Consider the following 22654-nt stretch of genomic DNA (forward strand, 5'->3'; position numbering starts at 1 on the left):
CTATATAATTTGCATTATTTTGCCAAAGTTGGTATATTGTATGTATACAGTTTTGTATGTATCTATGTGAGTATTGCATAGCCTTAATCCTTACTAATGGGAAAATCATAAGCTCCAAATGTGCTAAGGGTTTGTTAGTATGCAGTATGTTACACAGTGCTCTTATGGGACCCTCAGGTTGGATTTTGGAGGATGGTTTGCTGCAAACTCCTCCTGGTTGCAGCAAATAGGTATTATTTCAGTCCAGGATTTCTGTAAGACTCATGACTTATCTGGGATTCCTCAACTGATCAAATAGAAAATAATAAAAATCAAATTTATACACAGGCTTATTCTGGGCCTTTCACTTCTTAAGGGAAGGTGAGCAGGGTGCGATACCCAGGAAGGTTTCTAATGTAAAGGAAAAGGGTAATAAAACAAAAACCATCAATCTGTGTGCTTCACATAGTTATGCTGGCAGTGCTCTAAAGAGCTAGAATTTACTTTTATTTGTTTGTTGTGTTATTCTGTGTGTAACCTACAAGTAATCTTAGACCCTGAAAAATTGTGTGAATAAGGAGTCTTTGTCACACTATGTATTCACATGCTCATACCTGTGGGTCAGCTTTCTTCTTTGACTTATGCCTCCAGTCTTTTTTGGGAAGTCCTATAAAAATGAATTAGTAAAGGAATAGAAAATGAAGAAGTCAACCACTTTATTTTTCAATAGTATATCTATGTATCTATTCTTTACTGCTTTATTCAATTTATGTAAACAATTTTAATTTTAATCATTTCCTTAGTGGATACAAATTTTGTACTATTTTACACATCTTTTTTTCCCTTATTTTCCCTGCCAAATAAAGCTCAAAATATAATTCTTGATGTCTGGGGCACAGGAAGAGAAAGTGAACAATGAAAAAAGACAATATAACATAATTAGCAATACCTAGCTAAGTGGTTAGCACTTCTGCCTCACAGCACTGGGGTCATGAGTTCATTCCCAACCATGGCCTTATCTGTGCGGCATTTGTATGTTCTCCCCGTGTTTGCGTGGGTTTCCTCCGGGTGCTCCGGTTTCCTCCCACACTCCAAAAACATACTAGTAGGTTAATTGGCTGCTATCAAATTGACCCTAGTTTCTCTGTCTGTCTGTCTGTGTATATGTGTGTGTGTGTGTGTGTGTGTGCGTGCTAGGAAATTTAGACTGTAAGCTCCAATGGGGCAGGGACTGATGTGAATGAGTTCTCTGTACAGCGCTGCGGAATTAGTGGCGTTATATAAATAAATGTTGATTATGATGATGATGATATGCAATTCACCTTGTGAACCACCTCTCACCCTACAAGACTTCTATTATGCTGTTACCTCCTTATGGAATTCCCTACCACGACCTATCAGACACTCCCACAGCCTTCAAATCTTTAAACGTTCTCTGAAAACCCATCTCTTTATTAGAGCTTACCCTTCTCCCACCTATACTACTCACATTAACGCACCCTACAAATGTCCCAATCTCCACTCTGGGCCACACTCACTCCTCTCAGCTGTGCCATTTTTCAAATAGTATGTAATCTCTCTCAGGAGCAGGGCCATCCCTACCATTTGTTTTCATGTCTACGTACATTACTTCTACTTTGTATGTCCCTGTTTCATGTATGATCTGTTTTTCCCTCTGTTCGGTGCTGCGGAGCACTGTGACATTTTCCAAATCAATAATAACACAGTATATGCAGAAATTGTGTAAGATGTGACAAATACAAGAAGACAACAGAACTCTATTCTCAGTGAATATATTCAAACTTTAAATGTCAATTTGCTAATGTTTTATTTATTTTTTCATGAAAGAATATTATGTATTTTAAACCATTCCAAAAGAACAGAACCTGTTGCAGTAGAATACATATGCAGTAATGTACTCACTGGGAGAGGGTGTTTCTTTATGATGAAATGAAGAATAACTTGATGTTAAACTACTTTCAGATGTGCTGTAAAAAATAATAATCAGTTACTTTTGGTACTTTGGAATTGGAATGTTGTTCACAGTCCTGGACTAATATAGGTAAAATATGAAAACCATATTGTACAGTATATATATTATGTTATCTACACCAGAAAAGAATCGGTTACTGAACATATTTGCCACCAAAATGTGATCAGTGTATTTTTCCCCTACACTATTAAACAACATAAGAGGCTATAGTTACAGATGGGAATTTGTAGTCCAAAGTTCACAATCATCTGAATTTCTAAATGGGTTTAACCACATAAATGTTTTTTTATTTAAAAATGAATAAATCCTGTAAAAAAGTAGCTGACTTAAATGTATTATCCAAGCCATGTTCACAAAGGGTGTCATGTAAAATCCAATTCTCTAAATTATGAAACCCTATATTTTTTGGTGATTTTATGTGCAGTTTTCAAAATAAGAAATTATTAAAAGGCCAAACCGCACCACATGGCTCGAGACCGTTAACCCCAATTTTTAAAATGGCAAGTATACAAAATGTGAAATTGTTAAATAAAGAACTAAAACAAACCCCAAAAAAACTCAGTCCCCTACTCTAACAGCCCAGGCTACAAAACACAGGGCCTGGTCCTCAAGGAAGGGGGCTGAACAATCCTAGAGAGTTGGCCTAAAACTTACCATTTACGAGGAGTTGAACATAGAGTTTCCTACAAATGTAAAATACTGGTTACATTGTTATATTATTTTCATAATAATGAATAATGAATAATAATAATCATAATAATGAATAATAATAATGGCAATACATTCTTATTTACTATTATTACACTTTCCCACGATCCGGTAAAGTATCAGCCCTCCCTTCATTAAGGCATTTGACATGTAACTTTGTTATATACATCACTGCCAAGTATTATTCTCTGTTTCTTGACATCTTTGGAGCAACAGGCTCATTGAATAACAGAAAATAGCACAGGATTTGTTTAAAACAAACAGTGATATTATCTATGCAAAGAATCAGAAAAATAGAGGTGGACAGAGAAAAACTTTCCTGCAAATCACTTGTATATAAACAGAACATCACAACCATCAAGACAGTATTCACAGGTATTTATATAGTATGTAGATTGATTGTGCATTAAAAATACTTTTGACTGTTTACTTACTTTTAATTGTTCAGATGACTGTTCAATGAATGACTCATCACTGTTTTTCTCGGTTGTCTTTTCTAAGATTCAATTAAGAATAATTTAATACATTTCTTACAAAAACACATTATAAAACAGTAAACAATTTTAATTATAATACACAGTGATGGGCCATTTTATTAGGCAGAGCTACCTAATTCCAAGTTGATTTCCTATTACCCCCTAGAGGAGGGCAGCTCCTGATTGGCAGCGCTGACACACCGATATCTCTTATTGTTACTTTTATAATCTCCCTTTTCGAAAATACCGCCCTTCTTTTGACTCATTTTGTGTGAAGAATTTCTTATTCCCTCTGAGCCATCCTCCAAGCATGCAACCTGCCATGTCTTGAGTCCTGCAAGGAGCTACCTCTTCTGACATAAATTAATACATTGTGGTAATTATTAGATGCCTGATATTTGAGGAGATCAGCAAGCTGTCTCTATTGCAATTAAGATATCACTAGCAGGAGATTCGCATCAAAATAAGATTGAGTAAGACATATTCAATATAATTAATATGGTCTAGTTTCTCAATCCTTTTATATTTTATGTGAATGTATAGAGCAAGCGTCACACAGCATTTTTTTTAAATCACATGATTTTATTCACTCATCATTCACAACATTTTGCTGCTTTTTTAAAATATTTTATTCATAATAAATAATAAAAGTTATATTATTTTAATAAACCATTCTCCTTGGGTTAACCTTCCAGAAGATGTGAGATGTCCGGTTAAGCTATACCATGTGATAAGAGCAGAGTAATAGGTGTTAATAATAAATGTTCAGCCAGCTTGGGAACCCCCACTTACCAAGAAAAATTTTGGTGGCACTTCCCCTGTATTTCTTAAATACCGCCATGTGGAACACTTTATGCACAGCTGAAATGTTTCAGCCTGTTTATTACAGTTACTTCTCCCCTGAAAGAGCTGTAGCCACTCTGAGACTATTTTCCAGACAACAGACTTCTTTTTCCTTCCATCCCAGTATATATAGCACTTAGTCACTGCATACCGGAACTGCAGGTCGCTATGGAGCCCTGAATACTACCCAATGCGAACTGTGTGTACCACTTATCTCCAGACTCTAAGGAGCCAGCTTCAGAGAGGGTCTGGGTGAGTTGGAATCATGGACTAAGCCTTGAAAACGCACCCATGAGATAAGAGCCAACAATCAAAGCTATCAGGGATGTGGCTTCTTCTTGAAACCCATCACCAAACAGCAGAGGGGTGGGGATTAAGTGATGGTTCTCTGAGGTATTTAGAGACTTGGTTTGACAGGACTTGTTGGGGATTACAGTTCCCACTGGTCTGTCTGGAGGCGATGACTGCCAGCTTGAACCCCAGGTGAGTCTAGGCACAAATAACCAATCACAGCAGCTTTCTCAAGCTTTAACCAATAATAGCTAAGCAAGTTTTTGTTATTTGCAGATTGTTTATTTGTGGACAGGTCTGCGGACAGGGGAGAGGGGGGGTCATGGGACTGAGGGGCACAATTTTTTGTGTGTGCTCAATTTCCCTAGGGAATATAGCTCCATGCTGAAAAGGCTGTGGCTGTAACCCACTATGACAGGAGGACCCACCACCTTTTATACTGTTCCAGCACAGCCTTTGATTGCCTGGTGCGGGTTGTAGCTTTTGCGGGGAGACTATGATATTTGTCCCCTCACATCAGTGGTAGTGAACCCAGGCTATGAGCACTGGTGCATTGTTCAACTTTGTGGGGGGAGCTTTTTTTTATCACTAAAAAGGTCTGCAGGCATAATTGTAGATGCGTTCACCTCTAATTATTTTGCAATTATGTAAACATGCCCTTACTGTATTTGCCCTATGCTTGCACAACCCTTTCCTCCCCGTTTCGCCTCTCCAGGCATAAGGTGATACAAGTCACGAATATGCAGAAATTTTAATATTGACACATTTATGCCACCCACACACAAATAATGGGTATTATACACAAAAAATTGCATACATCCAACCCTAAATTACCTACTAAATGATTAAAAGACAGGCTTCCACCATGTGACGAGCTTGGAATATAGTACATAGTTGATGAGGTTGAAAAAAATCACCAGTCCATCAAGTTCAACCTATTTTGGATCTCCTTCAATCCCTCACTTACATTTGAAATTGATCCAGATTAAGCAACTGCCAATCTGTTTCAATTGGTAAAAATCCCCCCAGACCCAATATTGCAGTCCTATTTTTTCCCTATATCCACTACTATCCTTGATTTTAATTAACAGTCGTATCCCTGGATACATTTTTCCACTAAAAATTTGTTTAACCCTTTCTTAAACATATCAATTGAATCTGCCGCCACAACCTTTCCTGGCAGTAAATTCCATATCTTGACTGCCCTTACTGCAAAGAACCCCTTCCTTTGCTGGTTGTGAAACTTCCTCTCCTTTAACCTTAGGGAGTGACCGCGTGTCCTGTGTATAATCCTTGGGGTAGAAAGTTCCCATGCAAGTTCTCTGTATTGACCCTTAATGTATTTGTACATAGTAATCATATCTCCTCTTAGACGCCTCTTTTCTAAAGTAAACATGCCTAAACTGGCTAACCTTTCCTCATAACTTAATGACTCCATACCCTTTATCAAGTTGTCACCCTTCTCTGAACATTATATCAAAATATCTTTTTTATAGAGTGGTGCCCAGAACTCTACTACATATTCAAGATGAGGTCTTACCAACAATTTATTTAGTGGCAAAATTACACTGTCTTGCCTTGCATCCATATCCCTTTTTATGCATGCCAATACTTTATTTGCCCTTGCAGCTGCTGCTTGACATTGAGCACTATTGCTAAGTCTACTGTCTATGAGCACTCCCAAACCCTTTTCCAATATAGATTCCCCTAAATTAATCCTATTTAATTTATAGAATGTATGCTTGTTTTTGATCCGTAAATGCATAACCTTACATTTATCTATGTTAAACCTCATTCCATTTGGCCGCCTAATCCTCCAGTTTATTTAAGTCCCTCTGTAGAGAAACTACATCTTGCTCTGATTTTATTACCTTACAGAGTTTAGTGTCATCTGCAAAAATGGAAACTTTACTCTCTAATCCATCACTAAGACTCTCTAATCCATCACTAAGGTCATTAATAAATATAATAAAATGGAGTGGCCCCAGCACAGAACCTTGAGGTACTCCACTTAAAACTTTTGAGCAATTAGAAAATGTTCCATTTATCACAACTCTGTTTCCTATTCTCTAACCAGTTTTCGATCCAAGTACAAATGTTGTTTCCTAGACCCAGTTCCCTTATTTTGTAAACCAACCTCTTGTGTGGCATTGTATCAAAGGCCTTTGCAAAATCTAAGTAGACCACATCTACTGTGCTGCCATGGTCTAAGTTCCCACTAACTTCCTCATATAAACTAATTAGATTAGTTTGATATGATCTATCCCTCACATATCCATGCTGATTCCCACTAATAATCTTATTGCGCACCAAGTAATCCTGAACACTATCCCTTAATATACCTTCCAGTAGTCTCCCCACCATTATAGCTTTAATTGTCAGCACCTGTAAAGCAACATGAAACAAACCTAGCCCCCATAGATAGTGCTAACTCACTACTTCAGCCCTCTCCATCAAAAGGACAGCAAGGCCACTTACCACTTGTTATGTAGTGGCATAACACATACATTCACAGCCCTCCTCCACTGTTGTCCAGAAGGAATGGAATCCCCAAGTACATATATGGACTTCACAGTCAGACACAATGTGGGCTTCCTATAGTGAGTCCTTTTTAATCTCATGCTTTAGTGTCACAATATGGTGGGAGAGTGCCCTATATTTAGTATTTTAGGCTAACCACCCATACATGCAGGAAGATTGTCTTATGTAGACCAGTAGTAGATGTAAATCTGATCCTTTCAGGTGAATCACCCACATGAGGGTGAACTCCTCTTTAATTCAACTTGAAAAACTGTTTCCTTGCTTAAAACGGCCATAGATGAAAGTCAATATTGCTATTCCCAGGATACAAAATATACTCCAGACGTGTATTCCATTCATTCTGGAGCGGCTCATATAAAATGGTAAAGGGAAGGCAGCAATAAATTGCAACAGGTTTGCTAAACTGACAGCTCATTTGGAGAAGATCGAGAACCTCTACCATGACCGACGGTCAATAGAGCCTAAGGGCTAGATTTATTAAGCTGCGGGTTTGAAAAAGTGGGGATGTTGCCTATAGCAACCAATCAGATTCTAGCTATCATTTTGTAGAAGATACTAAATAAATGAAAGCTAGAATCTGATTGGTTGCTATAGGCAACATCCCCTCTTTTTCAAACCCGCAGCTTAGTAAATCTAGCCCTAAGTGATTTTCGAGATTTCCAGGTGCAGTCGAGATGTTTGGAACAAATACGTGTATTCACAGTACACAGTTCTGCAATTCAAATACATGCTTTGGGGAAGCTGTTTTACTATGATGGTTTTTGGATGACTGTTTATTTGAGATAACCACTTGAGACATCACAATAATATAATAACAAATAGATGTGCTGACACTTACAGCTTTTACTTGAATAATAAGTTCCATGATGGAAGCCTGCTCGTGATGTTTTAATTATATATTTGTTTGCATTTTATTTTGGATACATTATTAGATATTTAATTATAATAAATTGTTGGTGTAGAGATTTGCGGCTCAATCAAGTCAACGGTCTATCTAATAATTTGGCTTTGATCTACAGCGCTGTAATTTTTTTCTCCTGTTTATTCATTGATGTGAGGATCACAACCCTCTTTCCCACAGCGGCTGAGGTCATTCCTACAATGCCAATATAATAGGACATTTTTTCTGTATTATTATTAAAGAAGCTTGGTGAATCTGTAAAAGCCATAGCAGAGGATGCTGAAAACAGCTTCAGGTGCAATAATGCTAAGATTGAAGATCTTCTAGAGCAAGTGGAGGGTAACTCGCACAACAATTTCATGGAAAAATTACTGGAGCAGCTCATATGTCCAGTCCTATAACCGTCTTGAAGTGTATACATATTCCTGAATCAGGTGGCCTGCGGCACTCATCCTACAGTATATATTGATCCATGTGGAGTCGGAAGCTCATTTACAGAACTTGAGCATCAGGTTGGTCGCACCCTCAGATTCCTGAACTAGCACCGCTAATCTTTAGATTGCTATATTTGCATTACCTGCTTGTTCTCTGCTGTTTTATATGATCTAACAGACTTGGCTCTAGTAATTTTATTATTAGTTTAAGCATTCTCAAGGATTTAAGTCTGCTTAGGTAAGGATCGTAATGTAGGTACCGAAGGCATAAGAAGAATAAGATACACTGAACCTATTGGTATTTTGTATTAGTTTATTAAAGGTACTAGTTTATTTGATTATACGTTTGGTTTTATTTGTGGTATGTTTTATGTGCAGACATGTACTAACAATTGTGTAAAGTTGGGGCACGCGGGGCATCTCTTGGCGGTACAATGGTATAATAATGGTTTAAGGTTTTGGACATGAATGCCCATTCCTCAGCATAGACCCCCTTTGCCAGCTAATTAAATGATGCTGTCTTGCAATCTTTACGGGACGCACAACAAGTGTAAATGTCACAAGATATTTACATTTTAAAACAACATGCTGACATGTTTGTCTCTAGGAGATGCACCTCATGGGAGGACAGGTGATGGTGCTAAAGAAGACATGGGAAGATACCCCACAACATTCACTATACTCAAGTTATTCTAGAGAGGTTTTTAATTTACAAAATCACAATATAAATTACATGGGTAGATGTAGTATCTATAATTGTATTTTCTTCATGTAACATTCCGAACCATCCACCCTTTCACCCTTCGATGTTGACAGCTTGTATGGTGCACATATTGCAAAACCTTGCTAGACTTAAAGTAACTAAATATAAAAATTTTAATTAATTAATTCTCAAAGAATATACTTGGCCCCAAAAATTCCTCCACAACAGATACATTGCCTTTATTTCATTTAACTGGGCGACACTCACAGTTGGCTCTTACTACACTACAGTGAACATGGCAGAAGGGAGGACTGGCAGTCCTCAATATATATCATTAAATGGCCTGTCAGTGTGCACACAATAGCACACCACCCGTACTGCATGTATATCAGGGTGTGTTGTGGACAAACCAGTGACTCTTATTTTATTTTAACATTATCACAACATTAATAATTCAACTATTCAAATTATGGTAGTGATATGTGTCCATGTTTTATGCTGTTTCTCCACTGACCCATTTATGGCAAAATCCCAGGCTTGGTGAATCTGCCTCATGAGATGGGCATTCAATATGGAAGAAATGGGAAGAAAATTTATGAAGGACATATTTGACATTTATATTTTTCTGTCATTCCAACATATGCAAGACAAATATTCCTGAGAATCTTTCTTTAGGTACTTAGAACCCAGACACGGCGTATACAAACAAAGGGATCCTGGGGGGATTAGAATTTATCATTCCCCAACAACACTACTGCTTATGATAGGTACAAACCCATAATTTCTACCTCAAATATGTAACCTAATAGTATACTTAAACTGTCAAAACAAGCCGATAAACAAAATACCTAGGGTACTGACAAGGAAATATGAAGGGAGAGAGGCATTGGGGATGCTCTTGTTTGTGTCATCAAATACTAAACATCAATTTATATAATCTTTAATTTTGAACAGGGTACCTATGTCCTTTCCCGATGTATATAATATTCATCAGCCTAGCAATTGCCCTTAAAACCAGGGTGCTGATGGCACTTTCATACATTGGTTTTGGACACATCCAATTCTGGTGGACGGTTATCTCCCACTTTACTAAACTTAATAGATAGCAAAGCTTTACATCACCATTACAATTTCTAATAGGAATTATTGATGGCTATACACACAATTCTCAAAACAGATACCTTATTTTGAAGGTTTATTTTATACTAGAAAGTCTGTTACCTATGAATGGATGGCTTTTGATCCTTCTAATCTGGCTGCAAATGGTAAATAAAGATCTCCCTTTAAAAAAACAAAACAGACAAACAAACACGATTTACACAACAAAAGGCCTGAGCAGCAGGTTTGAAAAGGTTTGGGGGAGATGGGCTAAAGCACTCAGTACACCGGATTAATTTATATGCTGGACAGGTGTATCGGTGGCTATACAAATTCTGGAACAGATTGTCCCGTAGGGTGAAGTTTCAGATCCATGTTACAGGCACTGCATCTTTGACAAATGTCTCTCATTCTCAAGACGCTTTGGTCAAACATTATATTGTATTGCACTTTACAGACACGTGCGGTCCTTACTACTTATTCTGCACACATGCAATTCTGTATTAACTGCTGCCGTCTGCATAATTTTATTATCGTCTTTTCGTTTTTGTTTTACGGATTATTTTAAAGTACATTAATTGTATATGCAATACTAAAAATGCAATCAAAATAAAAATAAAAAAAACGAAAAGAAAAAAATGAGATATGGCAGAAAATACTGATAGAAACTAGAGGAAAAATCACACAACTAAAAATATGACCTCCTACTAGGTTTAATGACATATTCCAAGTGTGTCTGATTTATACAGATTTTGAAACCAAACAAATTCACTTTAACAATCCACAATGAGTTACCAAATAAATGCTTACTTTTTATAGAGATGTTGAGGCCATCAAAAACCGGCAGATCATCCGCATCAGAATCGCTTGTCAAACAAGTATTTCTGCAAAAAGGAATTAATGATTTAACATTCGTACATTTGCATTTCAACTAGGATTGTAGTAAGCTGTGATTTAAACATTATCCTGCATTATAACTGCTATTGTACAGTTTACATGAGCTACTGTATAAAACACATTTATCTCACTTATTTTTAAAATTAACACCTATTTCTCATACAATGCTACAATGCCGCCACAAAGACCATACCCCATCCATCCATACTTTAAATAATATTTGCAATTGCTGTCTATACAATCAGCAGTTATAAGTTTCTGTTTGTTAAAAGAGTGAAACTCACTGAGCTGATGCAGATGTTCCTGGTGCTTCCTAAAAATAAAAGCATATTGATAGTTACAAATATTATAGAACAAGGAGATCATAGCAGTTGTAAAAGCCATACCAAGGAAAGGGATTTCACATACAGTTATTAGCGCCGACCACGGCTACGGTGTGACAAGCTCTTTACTAGCTACAGCTCTAGGTCTAATATAGGATATTTGAACTAATGGTTGGCTTGGAGTAGCCAGTCATACGTCCCCGCCCCTTGTCTCTGGTGATGAAGTCCATGCACTTCTCTCATATCTTCCCAACTTCACTTACCCCTTTAAACCCAACCCCTCTGCTCCTTCTCTCCCACAGCCTTCTGCCACCTCGCCTACCTCTTAAAACACTCCATCTCCTCTGGTACCTTCACCGCATCCTTCAAGCATACCCTTGTCTACCTATACCCAAAAACCTTCCTTGATTATCTCTCTCTCTCTTACTTCTGCTCGATCTCTCTCCTCCCTTTTGCCTCTAAGCTACTTGAGCGGCTTGTCTACAATCACCTCACTACCTTTCTCTCTTCTAACTCTCTCCTCGACCCACTTCAATCTGGATTTCGCTCCATCCACTTCACAGAAACCACCCTCGCTAACATATCGTGGACCACCAACTCCTCCTGCAAACCCTCAACTCCATCGGCCTCTGCGACATTGTCCTCTCCTGGATTACCTCCTACCAATCGAACCACTCCTTCTCTATTGCTACCGCTGTCTCCACCTCCCCTCCTCATTCTCTACATGTCAGTGTCACTAAAGGCTCCATTCTTAGCCACCTTCTCTTCTCCTTTTACACTCCCTCTCTTGGAAATCTCATCCGCTCCTTTGGCCTCCAGTACCAGCTTTACGCTGATGATTCCCAAATTTACCTCTCTTACACTGACCTCCTCAATCATGTCTCCAGTTGTCTATCTGCTACCTCCTTTTGGATGTCCCAGCACTTTTTCAAATTAAACAGGTCTCAGATCAACCGCATCGTCTTTCCCCAGGGTTCCCTAACCTCCTCTCATCTCTCTTTATCTGTTGACAACAAACATTACTCTCTTCTCTACCCCACAAGTCCATTGCCTGGACATCATCATTTAATCCTTCCTCTCCTTCACTTCCCATATTCAATCGCTCTCCCAAACATGGTGCAGCCTTTCAAGGTTTCAACAGACCCTTTCTCTCAAAGAACGCTACCAAGACTCACTCACTCACTTGTCATTTCTCATGTGAAGTATTTGCAACTTGCTCCTCTTTTGTCTTCCTCTTACTCGTCTCTCCACCACTTCAATCCATCCTTAACACAGCTGCACTTCTTTTTCCTCTGTTGGCGACCTGTGTCAGTCTTCCCTCTCTGCCAGTCGCTATACTGGCTCCCTGTCTTTTACAGAATTCAGTACAAACTTCTTACCTATAAAGCCCTCACATACTCCTTCCTCCCCTACATATCCAACCTCATTTCCCTTCACTCTCCCTCCTGATCTCTTCACTCTGCCAACGCCCACCAGCTCAGCTCCAGGCTGATTACGTCCTCTCCCCCTCCAGAATCCAAGACTTCTCCCGTACTGTGCCCCACCTTTGGAAAAATCACTCCCACTCCCAATGAGACTCTTCCATGCTTCATACATGCACCAAAAAATTATTTTTTCATACAAGCTTTCCACCATTCCTCCCAACTCATCCCCTACCCCACTCCACAATGTGTCCCCTTTAGATTGTAAGCTCTCACAAGCAGAACCCTCTTTCCTTGTGTTTTCCTTCCTTTAGTATCCTATTCACCTGCACACCCATATCTAGCTCCTTCAAGCTGGTCTTTGTTTACTGTGAATTATTTTCAAAGTACTGACCATATTATCTTCTTCATTTTCTTCATCCACTACAAAATATATGTAGTCAATTGCTGACAGTTTGGCATTCTGCAGGAATCCTGCAAAACAATAAGAAATATGAATTAACCAAGCAAAAAGTTTCACATTGGTAAAAGAGCCTTTCTATCTTAGTGACAGTCCCATTTAACTGCAGAATATACAGACACAGCACATTTCATTTTGCTCAGCTTTTTATATTTTGTCCACCTCATACAAACACAGGAGCACGTCTAAGCCCCGGTTTGTAAAATGCCCTGTGCAAATGCTCTGCGTGATCGTCTGTGGGCCAGAATGAATATAAATAAAACATGAATTAGAAATGTATTACATGTGCATTTAATGTTTTTATTAAATTTTGACTTGTGCACATAAAAATGTGCTTTTTTTTTTGCTAACATGTGTGGAAGATACAAAAGACATTCTATAGACAGTAGACACAAGCCCAATCTCTGCCACATGCATGGAGGTACAAAAATCAAGTTCTCATGCTTGGGGCGAAAGGCAACACCCCATAAATATCTACTCTACACTCGCTGAAACCCATTTAAATTTCTTGTCCCGCACCCCAAAATCAGATTTTTGAATGTGAGCACAATCTGAGGTGAACGCATGCATCTAATTTACATTCAGCAAATGATGATCTGCACAGCTCTTCTCTTTAAAAAGTGCAAAGTGCTTCCCTCAGATGCCACCACATTGATTCATGAGTGTACTGTTTGCCACCAACATCCCAATAAACCTATAAAACCACATAAGGTCTTCACCTACAGCTGCATTTATTTCCTATAGTGCGCTATGTGCTCACCGATACTCAGTTGCCCCCATGTCTTGTGTAAAATAGCATAGATTTATACATGGACAGATGCAACCAGAAAATACAAGAGACTAATCCCACAAAATGTAAACTAATACAAAAATAAGCCTACTAGGACACAATGAAATAAACAGGGAACAGCAAACAGATCCAATAAAAAAATCGTAGCAGGTGGCTAACAAAAGTGTGAGATTCACAATCTGAGATCTGGACAAGCAGTAGACAAGGAAAAACTGTAAAAAGTAGAGGTCAATACAAACAGCAGACAGGAAGAGCGGTAGCATGCAGAAGTCAGTACGGGCAAGCAGTCAGGATAAATGGTAACAGGCTGAGGTCAGTACAGGCAGCAGACAGGATAAATGGTAACAGGCTGAGGTCAGTATGGACAGCAGACAGGATAACTGGTAACAAGCAGAGGTTGAGGCAAGCGGCATACATGATTGTTCAAAAACGAGCAGGATCAATAATGGGCTATAGAACCTGAACATCTAGGTAAGCTAAACCTATTACAGGATATGAGTGAATGGGGCTGACCGCCTAATAAATCCACAATGGACCTATCCCAACAGTGGTTCAGTTCAGCCCTAACACTGATAAATGCAACCAACACACAGATCAAACAGGCTGAGAGACAGTGGAATCCCTGAGTCTAACACTGTTTCTATCCCAGCCTCTGTCCTCAATCCTGACAATGTACTTCCTGTGGGACAAGGCACATTTGTGTAATTGTATTGATTGCTAGAAGACATCTCACCAGTGCTGCATGGCTTCTTTATTATCTCTCTCTTCCTGAAACAGAAGGCATAAATATTATAAATACACTGTATAAGGCCCCATAAGCTTCTGAATTAAAGGAGAGCTACTACTTACAGAGCTAAAACACATACTAGTTTTTATTAAAATAGAAGTTGAAGAATGTAAATAAGTCTCTTAGTAATATTCACAAATATGTGTGCACGCACTGACAAGTACTGCTATTTTAGACAAGGGCAGGCTTTGATCATGAGGAAACATTTACACTAAGTTAGTCCGGTGACAAATGAAAGGTAACACTTAGGCTACCATGCTATTCTTTTCTAAAGCAATATTCAGTTTGATCCATGTGACGTGATCTCAGATGAGTTTGGTAGATATCTTATATTGACAGGTACCTTAAATAATTTTCCAGTCACCTTGGTGAATGTTTAAGCTTCAACCAAGATGAGTCTAACTATTTTACCTCACACTATCAAAAAATGTCTTAAAGAAAGGGAGAGGTGTTGATGACAAGGAATTTTATTATAAAAAATAAGAATGTAGAAAATTGTCTCCCTTTAGAGGATAGGTCTAAAGCTGTCACTACCCTTCTTAAGAAACGTATATTGCTTCATTCTTAGAAACTATGAGTCCCCTGGCTATGGATTACTGCAGTAAACCACATCTATACAAAAATGTACATGATCTTTTAAGGGCAGGTTAGGATTTCAAAAATTACTAACTCATTTTTTTTTAGCATTTGACTTATGTGGCATCTTTTTATCTCCCTCCTCGACATGACACTTACATTAATCTCTTTTAAAAGAAGCATAGATTAAGCATCATGCACAAATATTTAATTGAGTAATTTTCTTTATATCAATCTGAAGACATGAAAAATATGACTTTTTGGGATGTCCATAATGTTATGAGGGGACATCTTATACAAATATCCTCCTAGGAGGAAACAAGCTTCTAAGATATGAGTCCCGACTAAGTAATTCCAATCATTAGAAAACCTTCATAAAACTACACATAGTAAACATGGCCTGGACAATGTCATGAAGGTGAGAGGTGAATTAAATATCCTTTCGCCAACTTGTAAGATGTGAAGATTAAGAATCTTAACCACAACTACTATGAGAAGGGAGATGAGGCTGATAAGCTTCAGGCAGCTAAAACAGCCCAAATGAATATATTTTCTATTAAATATAACAGATGTAATCTCTCATAAGATCCGTCAAAGTTTCTCAGAGAATTTGAAAAATGTTATCAAAAACTTTCAAATAAATTAATTATCAAAACAAATTAATTAATTTGTATTACTCAAATGTATTCAATCAAACTAATACATAAAGCCAGCAAAGGCTTATTTTTTTGTACTTCATCGTGACAGCTTCAGTTCTCACATCGCTACCGCTCAGAGCCGCTACTCTCTCTGTGACTCATCAGCTGTTACTACGAGTTACCTCCACTACTCCAGTTTGCCTCAGCCTGCGGCAGTGTAGAACTATCGCAGTTACAGTACCTCTATTACCATCTTCAGTGTACTCTATTGTGACAGCTCCAGTTCTCTCATCACTACCGTTCAGAGCTGCTATTTAATCTGGGACTCATCTGCTGTTACTACGAGTTACCTCCACCACTCCAGTCAGTCTTCAGCCTCTGGCTGTGTTAATCTATTGCTACTCCAGTACTTCCATTACCATCTCCAGAGTACTTCATAGTGACAGCCTCTGTCCTCTCGTGGTATACCACAGAGCACCTATTCTCCTAGTGACTCATTGGCTGCTGACCATCAGCCTATATTGTTGTTGTGGCTGTATTTATACCACTCGTCTGTGGACTCCATCGTCTCCATCCACTTCACCTGGCTCCCCCACATCGTTCTGCTGTACTCTCACTCACGGGACCGCGACCTGCAGATTTGGTGCAGCTAAGACCAAACCTCCTTGCAGGGGTTCCTGGTAAAAAAACCACCTGTCTGTTAGACTCCGCGCCCATGGGTGAGCCTAGCCATGTTCAGCAAAGCCTAGGGATCAATTTCCTGTAAGCCAACCGTGACAGCATTGTTATGTGCAAACTCCGACCAAGGCAAGAGAGAGGACATAAATGCTCAAAAATTGATCTAGAGTTTGGCTAGTTCTTTCCCGTCTGACCATTCGATTGTGGGTGGTAAGCAGATGACAGACTGAGTTTAATTCCAAGCAAATTGCAGAAGACCCTCCAAAACTGAGCAATAAACTGGGACCCTTGATTCGAGATGATGTCATCCGGGAGACTGTGGAGACAGAAGATGTGTGAAATGAACAACGAGGCCAAGAGTTTTGCATCCGGCAACTTGGGTAACAGTACAAAGTGGGCCATTTTTCTGAAACGATCCACGACCACCCAGATGGTGCTATGACCAGAAGACCTCGGAAGATCGACTATGAAGTCCATCAAGAGATGTGTCCAAGGTTTACTTGGGGTAGGTAAGGGCATCAATTGACCAGATGGACTCCTAGAGGACTTGTTTCTAGCACATTCTGGGCAAGAGCGGACATAGTTCACTGCACCCGAAGAAAAGGTAGGCCACCAAACCCACCGAGATAGAGCTTCGATGGATTCCTGGATGACCTGCCGACCGATTGTCATGGCATTCCATGAGGACTGTCTTTCGGAGATGAACCGGAACAAATAATTTATTAGCAGGAGTCTGAGCTGGAGCAATTTTTTGGAACTGACGAAGAGTAGCACCAAGATCCTGAGTTAGGGCGACATGAATGGAGGATGAGGGAACAATAGGTTGTGGGTCCGGAGAGGATGACATGCCATGAAACTTCGGAACAATGAATCGGCTTTGGTGTTTTTGAACCTGGACAGAAAGTGATGAAGAAATTAAAACCGAGTAAAAAATAAAGCCCAGCGGGCCTGTGATTCAAGGTTTTCGCGGTCTGATATACTGGAGGTTTTTGTGGTCAGTGAAGATGGTAATGACATGGGTTGCTCCTTCTAACCAGTGCCGCCATTCTTCAAGGGCCCACTTGATAGCCAACAATTCCCGGTTTCCAACGGTGCAATTAATTTCAGCGGGAGAAAATTTCCTGGAAAGGTAAACACAGGGATGCAATTTCTTGCTCTGAGGATCTCTCTGAGAGAGAATGGCACCTCCCCCAACATCTGAAGCATCTACCTCCACGATGAATGGGAGTTCCGGGTCTGGGTGTCTAAGAACGGGTGCAGAAAATAATGCCAATGCCTCCGGGGACCACTCAGCTGTGTTAGCGCCTTTCCGGGTGAAGGCAGTGATAGGAGCCACCAAGGAGGAGAATGAGCCTATAAATCTTCGATAGTAGTTGGCGAAGCCAAGGAATCTCTGGATCGCCTTCAAATTAGTGGGAAGGACCCGGTCCTGAATTGCCTGAACCTTACTGGGATCCATAGCGAAACCAAATGAAGAGATGATGTACCCCAGGAAGGCCACCCTGGAGACCTCACTTCTCCCGTTTTGCATAGACGTGATGTTGACGTAATTATTGCAGAACCTCGCGAACATGCTAACGGTGCTGAGATAAGGACTGTGAATAAATTAAGATATCATCCAGATAGACGACAACCGTTTTTCCAAGGAATTCCCGTAACACATTATTGATTAGGACTTGGAAGACTGCCAGAGCATTACATAAACCGAACGGCATTGTCACTCACCGGACTGTGAGTGCTTCTTCCCGGACATTTAGGAACCGTGGCCGTCCTCCATCCTGAGGGACTGCGCATGCGCAGCCCTTTCCATACCTCCAGTGTATGTTCCTTTAACTAAATTGGCAGATCAGGCAACCTCCCTATATTAAGCACCTGTGGTCAACACCACGTTGCCTGATCTTGGAGTCTCATTCCCCATGAGTCTCTGAAGGTGTTCCTGTGTTTCCTCGTTTATTCAGCCCAGCTGATTCCTGTGGTTTCCAAACCACTTCTACTACTGTGGTTCCCATACCACTTCTACCATCTACTGTATCATCGTGACTGTGAGCTGATTCCTATCCGCTGCCTCCGTGCACTACAGTCTTCTAATCACTTCAACTCTACCATGCATCATTGGGACTGTTAGCTGATGCCTATCCGCTGCCTCCGTGCACTACAGTCTTTCATTCACATCCACTCACCTGTTCATGATTGTGACTGCCAGCTGATTCCTATCCGCTGCCTCCGTGCACTACAGGCTTCAACCTGCAACTCGTCTGTGCTTCATCATCGTGACTGTTTGGCTGATTCCTATCCGCTGCCTCCGTGCACTACAGTCTTCAACCTGCAACTCGTCTGTGTTTCATCATCGTGACTGCTAGCTGATTCCTATCCGCTGCCTCCGTGCACTACAGTCTTCAACCTGCAACCCGTCTGTGTTTCATCGTGACTGTTTGGCTGATTCCTATCCGCTGCCTCTGTGCGCTTCAGTCTTCAGCCCTTGTCAACTCTCCCGTGTTTTCTTGAGTCTGCTGCCACTATTGCTACCGGCTACTCTCCGTGACCAACTGTTCCAGTTCATCTCTGCTCCGGTGTTCCATCGTTACTGCACCTGCTGGTTGCTATTGGCTACCTCCGTGTTCCCGCAGAGACCCGCTGCTGTTACTTCTCAGTGCTACTCATCCATCTACTGCTGATCCGCTCTCCACGCCTTCCTGTGTTCCCTGCTGGTCTACCTACCTGTGCGCTGCACCTGCTAGACCACCTCTTCACCCATCCAGGGACTTTGGATCCTGCCGGCCTCCTGCCCTTCAGGTATCTCTGCACTCCTGTCTGACTGCCTTCTCCTGAACCACGGTATGCATACTTCCCATTGACTGTGCTGTGTATTGCATACCTTGCTGGACTGTGTTGGTTCTCCTCTGGAGTGTACTATCCGCTGAGTCTATTGCCATCATTGACTGTGTCGGTTCTCCTCTGGAGTGTACTATCTGCTGATTCTATTGCCATCATTGACTGTGTTATCTCATGCTGGATTACTTCAAGAGACTTTCTATATTGGCAGTGTTGTTCAGTCATTTATACAGTTATATTGTGCATATTACTGTGGATCAAAGTCAAGGTGCCCGTGTATATATTGTGCATATTACTGTGGATCAAAGTCAAGGTGCCCGTGTATATATTGTGTTGCAGTCTCTCCCCGTGCACCTCCTCACATATATATTCAGTGGTACAACTTGCTAGTAGCAGACCACTGACTCCTGTTTACAGTTTCACCCGTTCCAGTATCCTCTCACATAGCAGTGGTACAACTTGCTAACGCAGACCACTGACTCCCCGGATACCTCCACTTGGATTCCATTCCTTCACTCAGACAGCGGTACAACTTGCTATCCGCAGACCGCTGACTCTCATCACCTCCTCGTTTCTGTTGGACATTCCTCCTCACTATAGCAGTGGTACAACTTGCTACCGCAGACCACTGACTACCTTCACGTGTCCTTTGTCCATACAGTTCCTCGTGTATTACTACTTCCATATTGCCAGTGCTGCTAGTCATAGACTTTCCTGAGCATCTCATCATCTGCTATTTCCTGTTCCGTGATCACCCGGCTACCAGAGTACCATATTACCACCTATACTGCTCTGGTAAGCCTATCACCTGGTGATCCCTGGGTAAAGACTCCTAGTGCCCGTGACAGTAAGATCAGGCCATGACAGACCCAGATACGGAACCTACCGCTAAAGAGATGCTGCAGCATCTGGTCAGCCGTGTGGAGCAACAGGATGCTCGCCAACAGCTGTTACTTCAATGTTACCAATCTTTAACCTCCCAAGGAACATCTGGACAGACCGTTACAGCTAATGTTGAAGCTCCTGTGCTTTCCTCCGTTTCCCCAGTGCCATCCCAGGTGTCTACAGTTCCTACGCTACACCTGCCTACTCCGTCAAAATATGACGGGGACCCCAAAACTTGTAGAGGTTTCCTTAACCAATGTTCAGTCCATTTTGAACTTCAACCTCAAAATTTTTCTACCCATCGTTCCAGAGTGGCCTATCTTATCTCATTGTTTTCTGGACAAGCCCTGGCTTGGGCCTCCCCTCTGTGGGAGAGAAACGATCCAATTCTACAAGATAGTGCCAAATTCATTTCCACGTTCCGAAGTGTGTTCGATGAACCAGGTCGTGTGACCTCCGCTGCTTCCAGCATTCTTCGTTTGCGACAAGGCTCCCATACAGTAGGACAGTATGTCATTCAATTTAGGATCTTAGCCTCTGAACTTCAGTGGAACTCTGAAGCATTAGTTGCCGCCTTCTGGCAGGGGCTTTCCGATAAAATTAAGGATGCACTGACTACCCAAGAACTTCCTTCGTCACTAGAAGATTTGATCTCTCTTTGCCATCGTGTAGATATGAGATTTCGTGAAAGAGAGTCTGAGAAAACAACGGCTGTCAAAGCACCTCTTCGTTCTAACCCTCAATTTCGTCCAGCTCCATCTTCTGCGATTCCCATGGAGATAGGACGTTCCAAATTATCTTCAGAGGAGAGGAAACGAAGAGTAAAGAATAGACTCTGTATCTATTGTGCTGATTCCACGCATATGCTCAGCTCTTGCCCTAAGAGATCGGGAAATGCCAGGCCCTAACTAGTTCTGGAGAGGTGAAGTTAGGGTCCCTGGAGTCCTCTCCATTGTCTATGAAATCTAAAGTCTGCGCTTTCGATGTTACGATTTCCTTTGCTACCAAATCCTTTGAGTCACAGGCATTGATTGATTCCGGAGCAGCAGGAAATTTCATTTCTAAATCACTAGTGAATCAATGGTCCCTACCAGTGATCACTTTAAAAACACCCATTACTGTGACGGCTATAGATGGATCACGCCTCATCAATGGTCTCATCACCCAGAGTACGTCTCCAGTAACCCTTCAGATTGGTGTACTACACCATGAAGAAATTTCGTTTTTAATTCTTCCAGTTACGACAAGTCCGATTGTCTTAGGCCTTCCATGGCTTCAGTGTCACTCTCCCCAGATTGACTGGCGCACCCCTCAAGTTACGTCTTGGGGGTCTGAATGTCACCATCGTTGCCTCTCTCAAGTTATTCCTCTTAAAGTACAGCAATCTTCCATCTCATCTTCCTCCCCGGGACTCCCTCCTCAGTATGCTTCATATGCCGATGTCTTTGATAAAGCTCAGTCTGAACGTCTTCCTCCTCATCGTTCTTGGGATTGTCCGATCGACCTTCTACCTGGCAAGACTCCTCCCAGGGGTCGGGTCTATCCTCTCTCGTTACCTGAAACTCAAGCCACATCTGAGTACATACAGGAGAATCTCCTGCGTGGGTTCATTCGACCTTCCACCTCTCCCGCTGGAGCTGGGTTCTTCTTCGTCAAAAAGAAGGATGGATCATTACGCCCTTGTATAGATTTTCGTGGACTCAACGCCATTACTATCAAGAATCGGTATCCCATTCCGCTGATCACTGAGCTATTTGATCGCATCAAGGGAGCTCGGATATTTACTAAATTGGATCTTCGTGGTGCCTACAATTTAATTAGAATCCGTTCCGGTGACGAATGGAAGACCGCGTTTAACACCAGAGATGGGCATTACGAATATTTAGTAATGCCCTTCGGGCTGTGCAATGCCCCCGCGGTTTTCCAGGGTTTCATCAATGAGATCTTTCGGGACTTATTATATGTATGTGTCGTTGTCTACCTGGACGACATATTGATCTTCTCACAGGACCTGCCTTCTCATCACCAACATGTGGCAGAGGTCCTCTCCAGACTACGGAAAAACTCGTTGTTCTGTAAATTGGAGAAATGTTCATTCGAGTTACCCCAGATTCCATTCTTGGGGTATATAGTTTCCGGAGTTGGCCTGAAGATGGATCCAGACAAAGTAAATGCTGTACTACATTGGCCTCAGCCAACTACTCTTCGTGCCATCCAGCGTTTTTTAGGTTTTGCCAATTACTATAGACGCTTCATTCAAGACTTTTCATCCATTGCATCTCCCATTGTGGCCCTAACTCGGAAAGGGGCTAATACTAAGCAATGGTCATCTGAGGCTCTCCAAGCCTTTCAAATCCTCAAAGAGTCCTTCTCGTCTGCTCCCATTCTGCGACAGCCTGA

At 41.0% G+C, this 22654-nt stretch overlaps 1 protein-coding gene and 1 pseudogene across 1 annotated transcript in view; both read right to left on the reverse strand.

Moving 5' to 3' along the window:
- LOC142139809 (tripartite motif containing 13-like) overlaps window positions 1-22654 on the reverse strand; it is a 693488-nt pseudogene that overhangs the window by 345839 nt on the left and 324995 nt on the right.
- Window positions 1-22654, reverse strand: part of LOC142141019 (uncharacterized) — a 98682-nt gene that overhangs the window by 35286 nt on the left and 40742 nt on the right. The window contains exons 7-11 of the mRNA XM_075199081.1: window positions 10778-10851; window positions 3115-3176; window positions 2627-2655; window positions 1903-1967; window positions 594-646 (exon numbers count right to left, since the gene is read on the reverse strand). Of these exons, the coding sequence (XP_075055182.1) occupies window positions 594-646; window positions 1903-1967; window positions 2627-2655; window positions 3115-3176; window positions 10778-10851 (283 nt within the window). The remainder of the gene's footprint in view (window positions 1-593; window positions 647-1902; window positions 1968-2626; window positions 2656-3114; window positions 3177-10777; window positions 10852-22654) is intronic.

The sequence above is a fragment of the Mixophyes fleayi genome, chromosome 2 (assembly GCF_038048845.1).
Source record: "Mixophyes fleayi isolate aMixFle1 chromosome 2, aMixFle1.hap1, whole genome shotgun sequence".
In the NCBI taxonomy this organism is placed as follows: Eukaryota; Metazoa; Chordata; class Amphibia; order Anura; family Limnodynastidae; genus Mixophyes; species Mixophyes fleayi.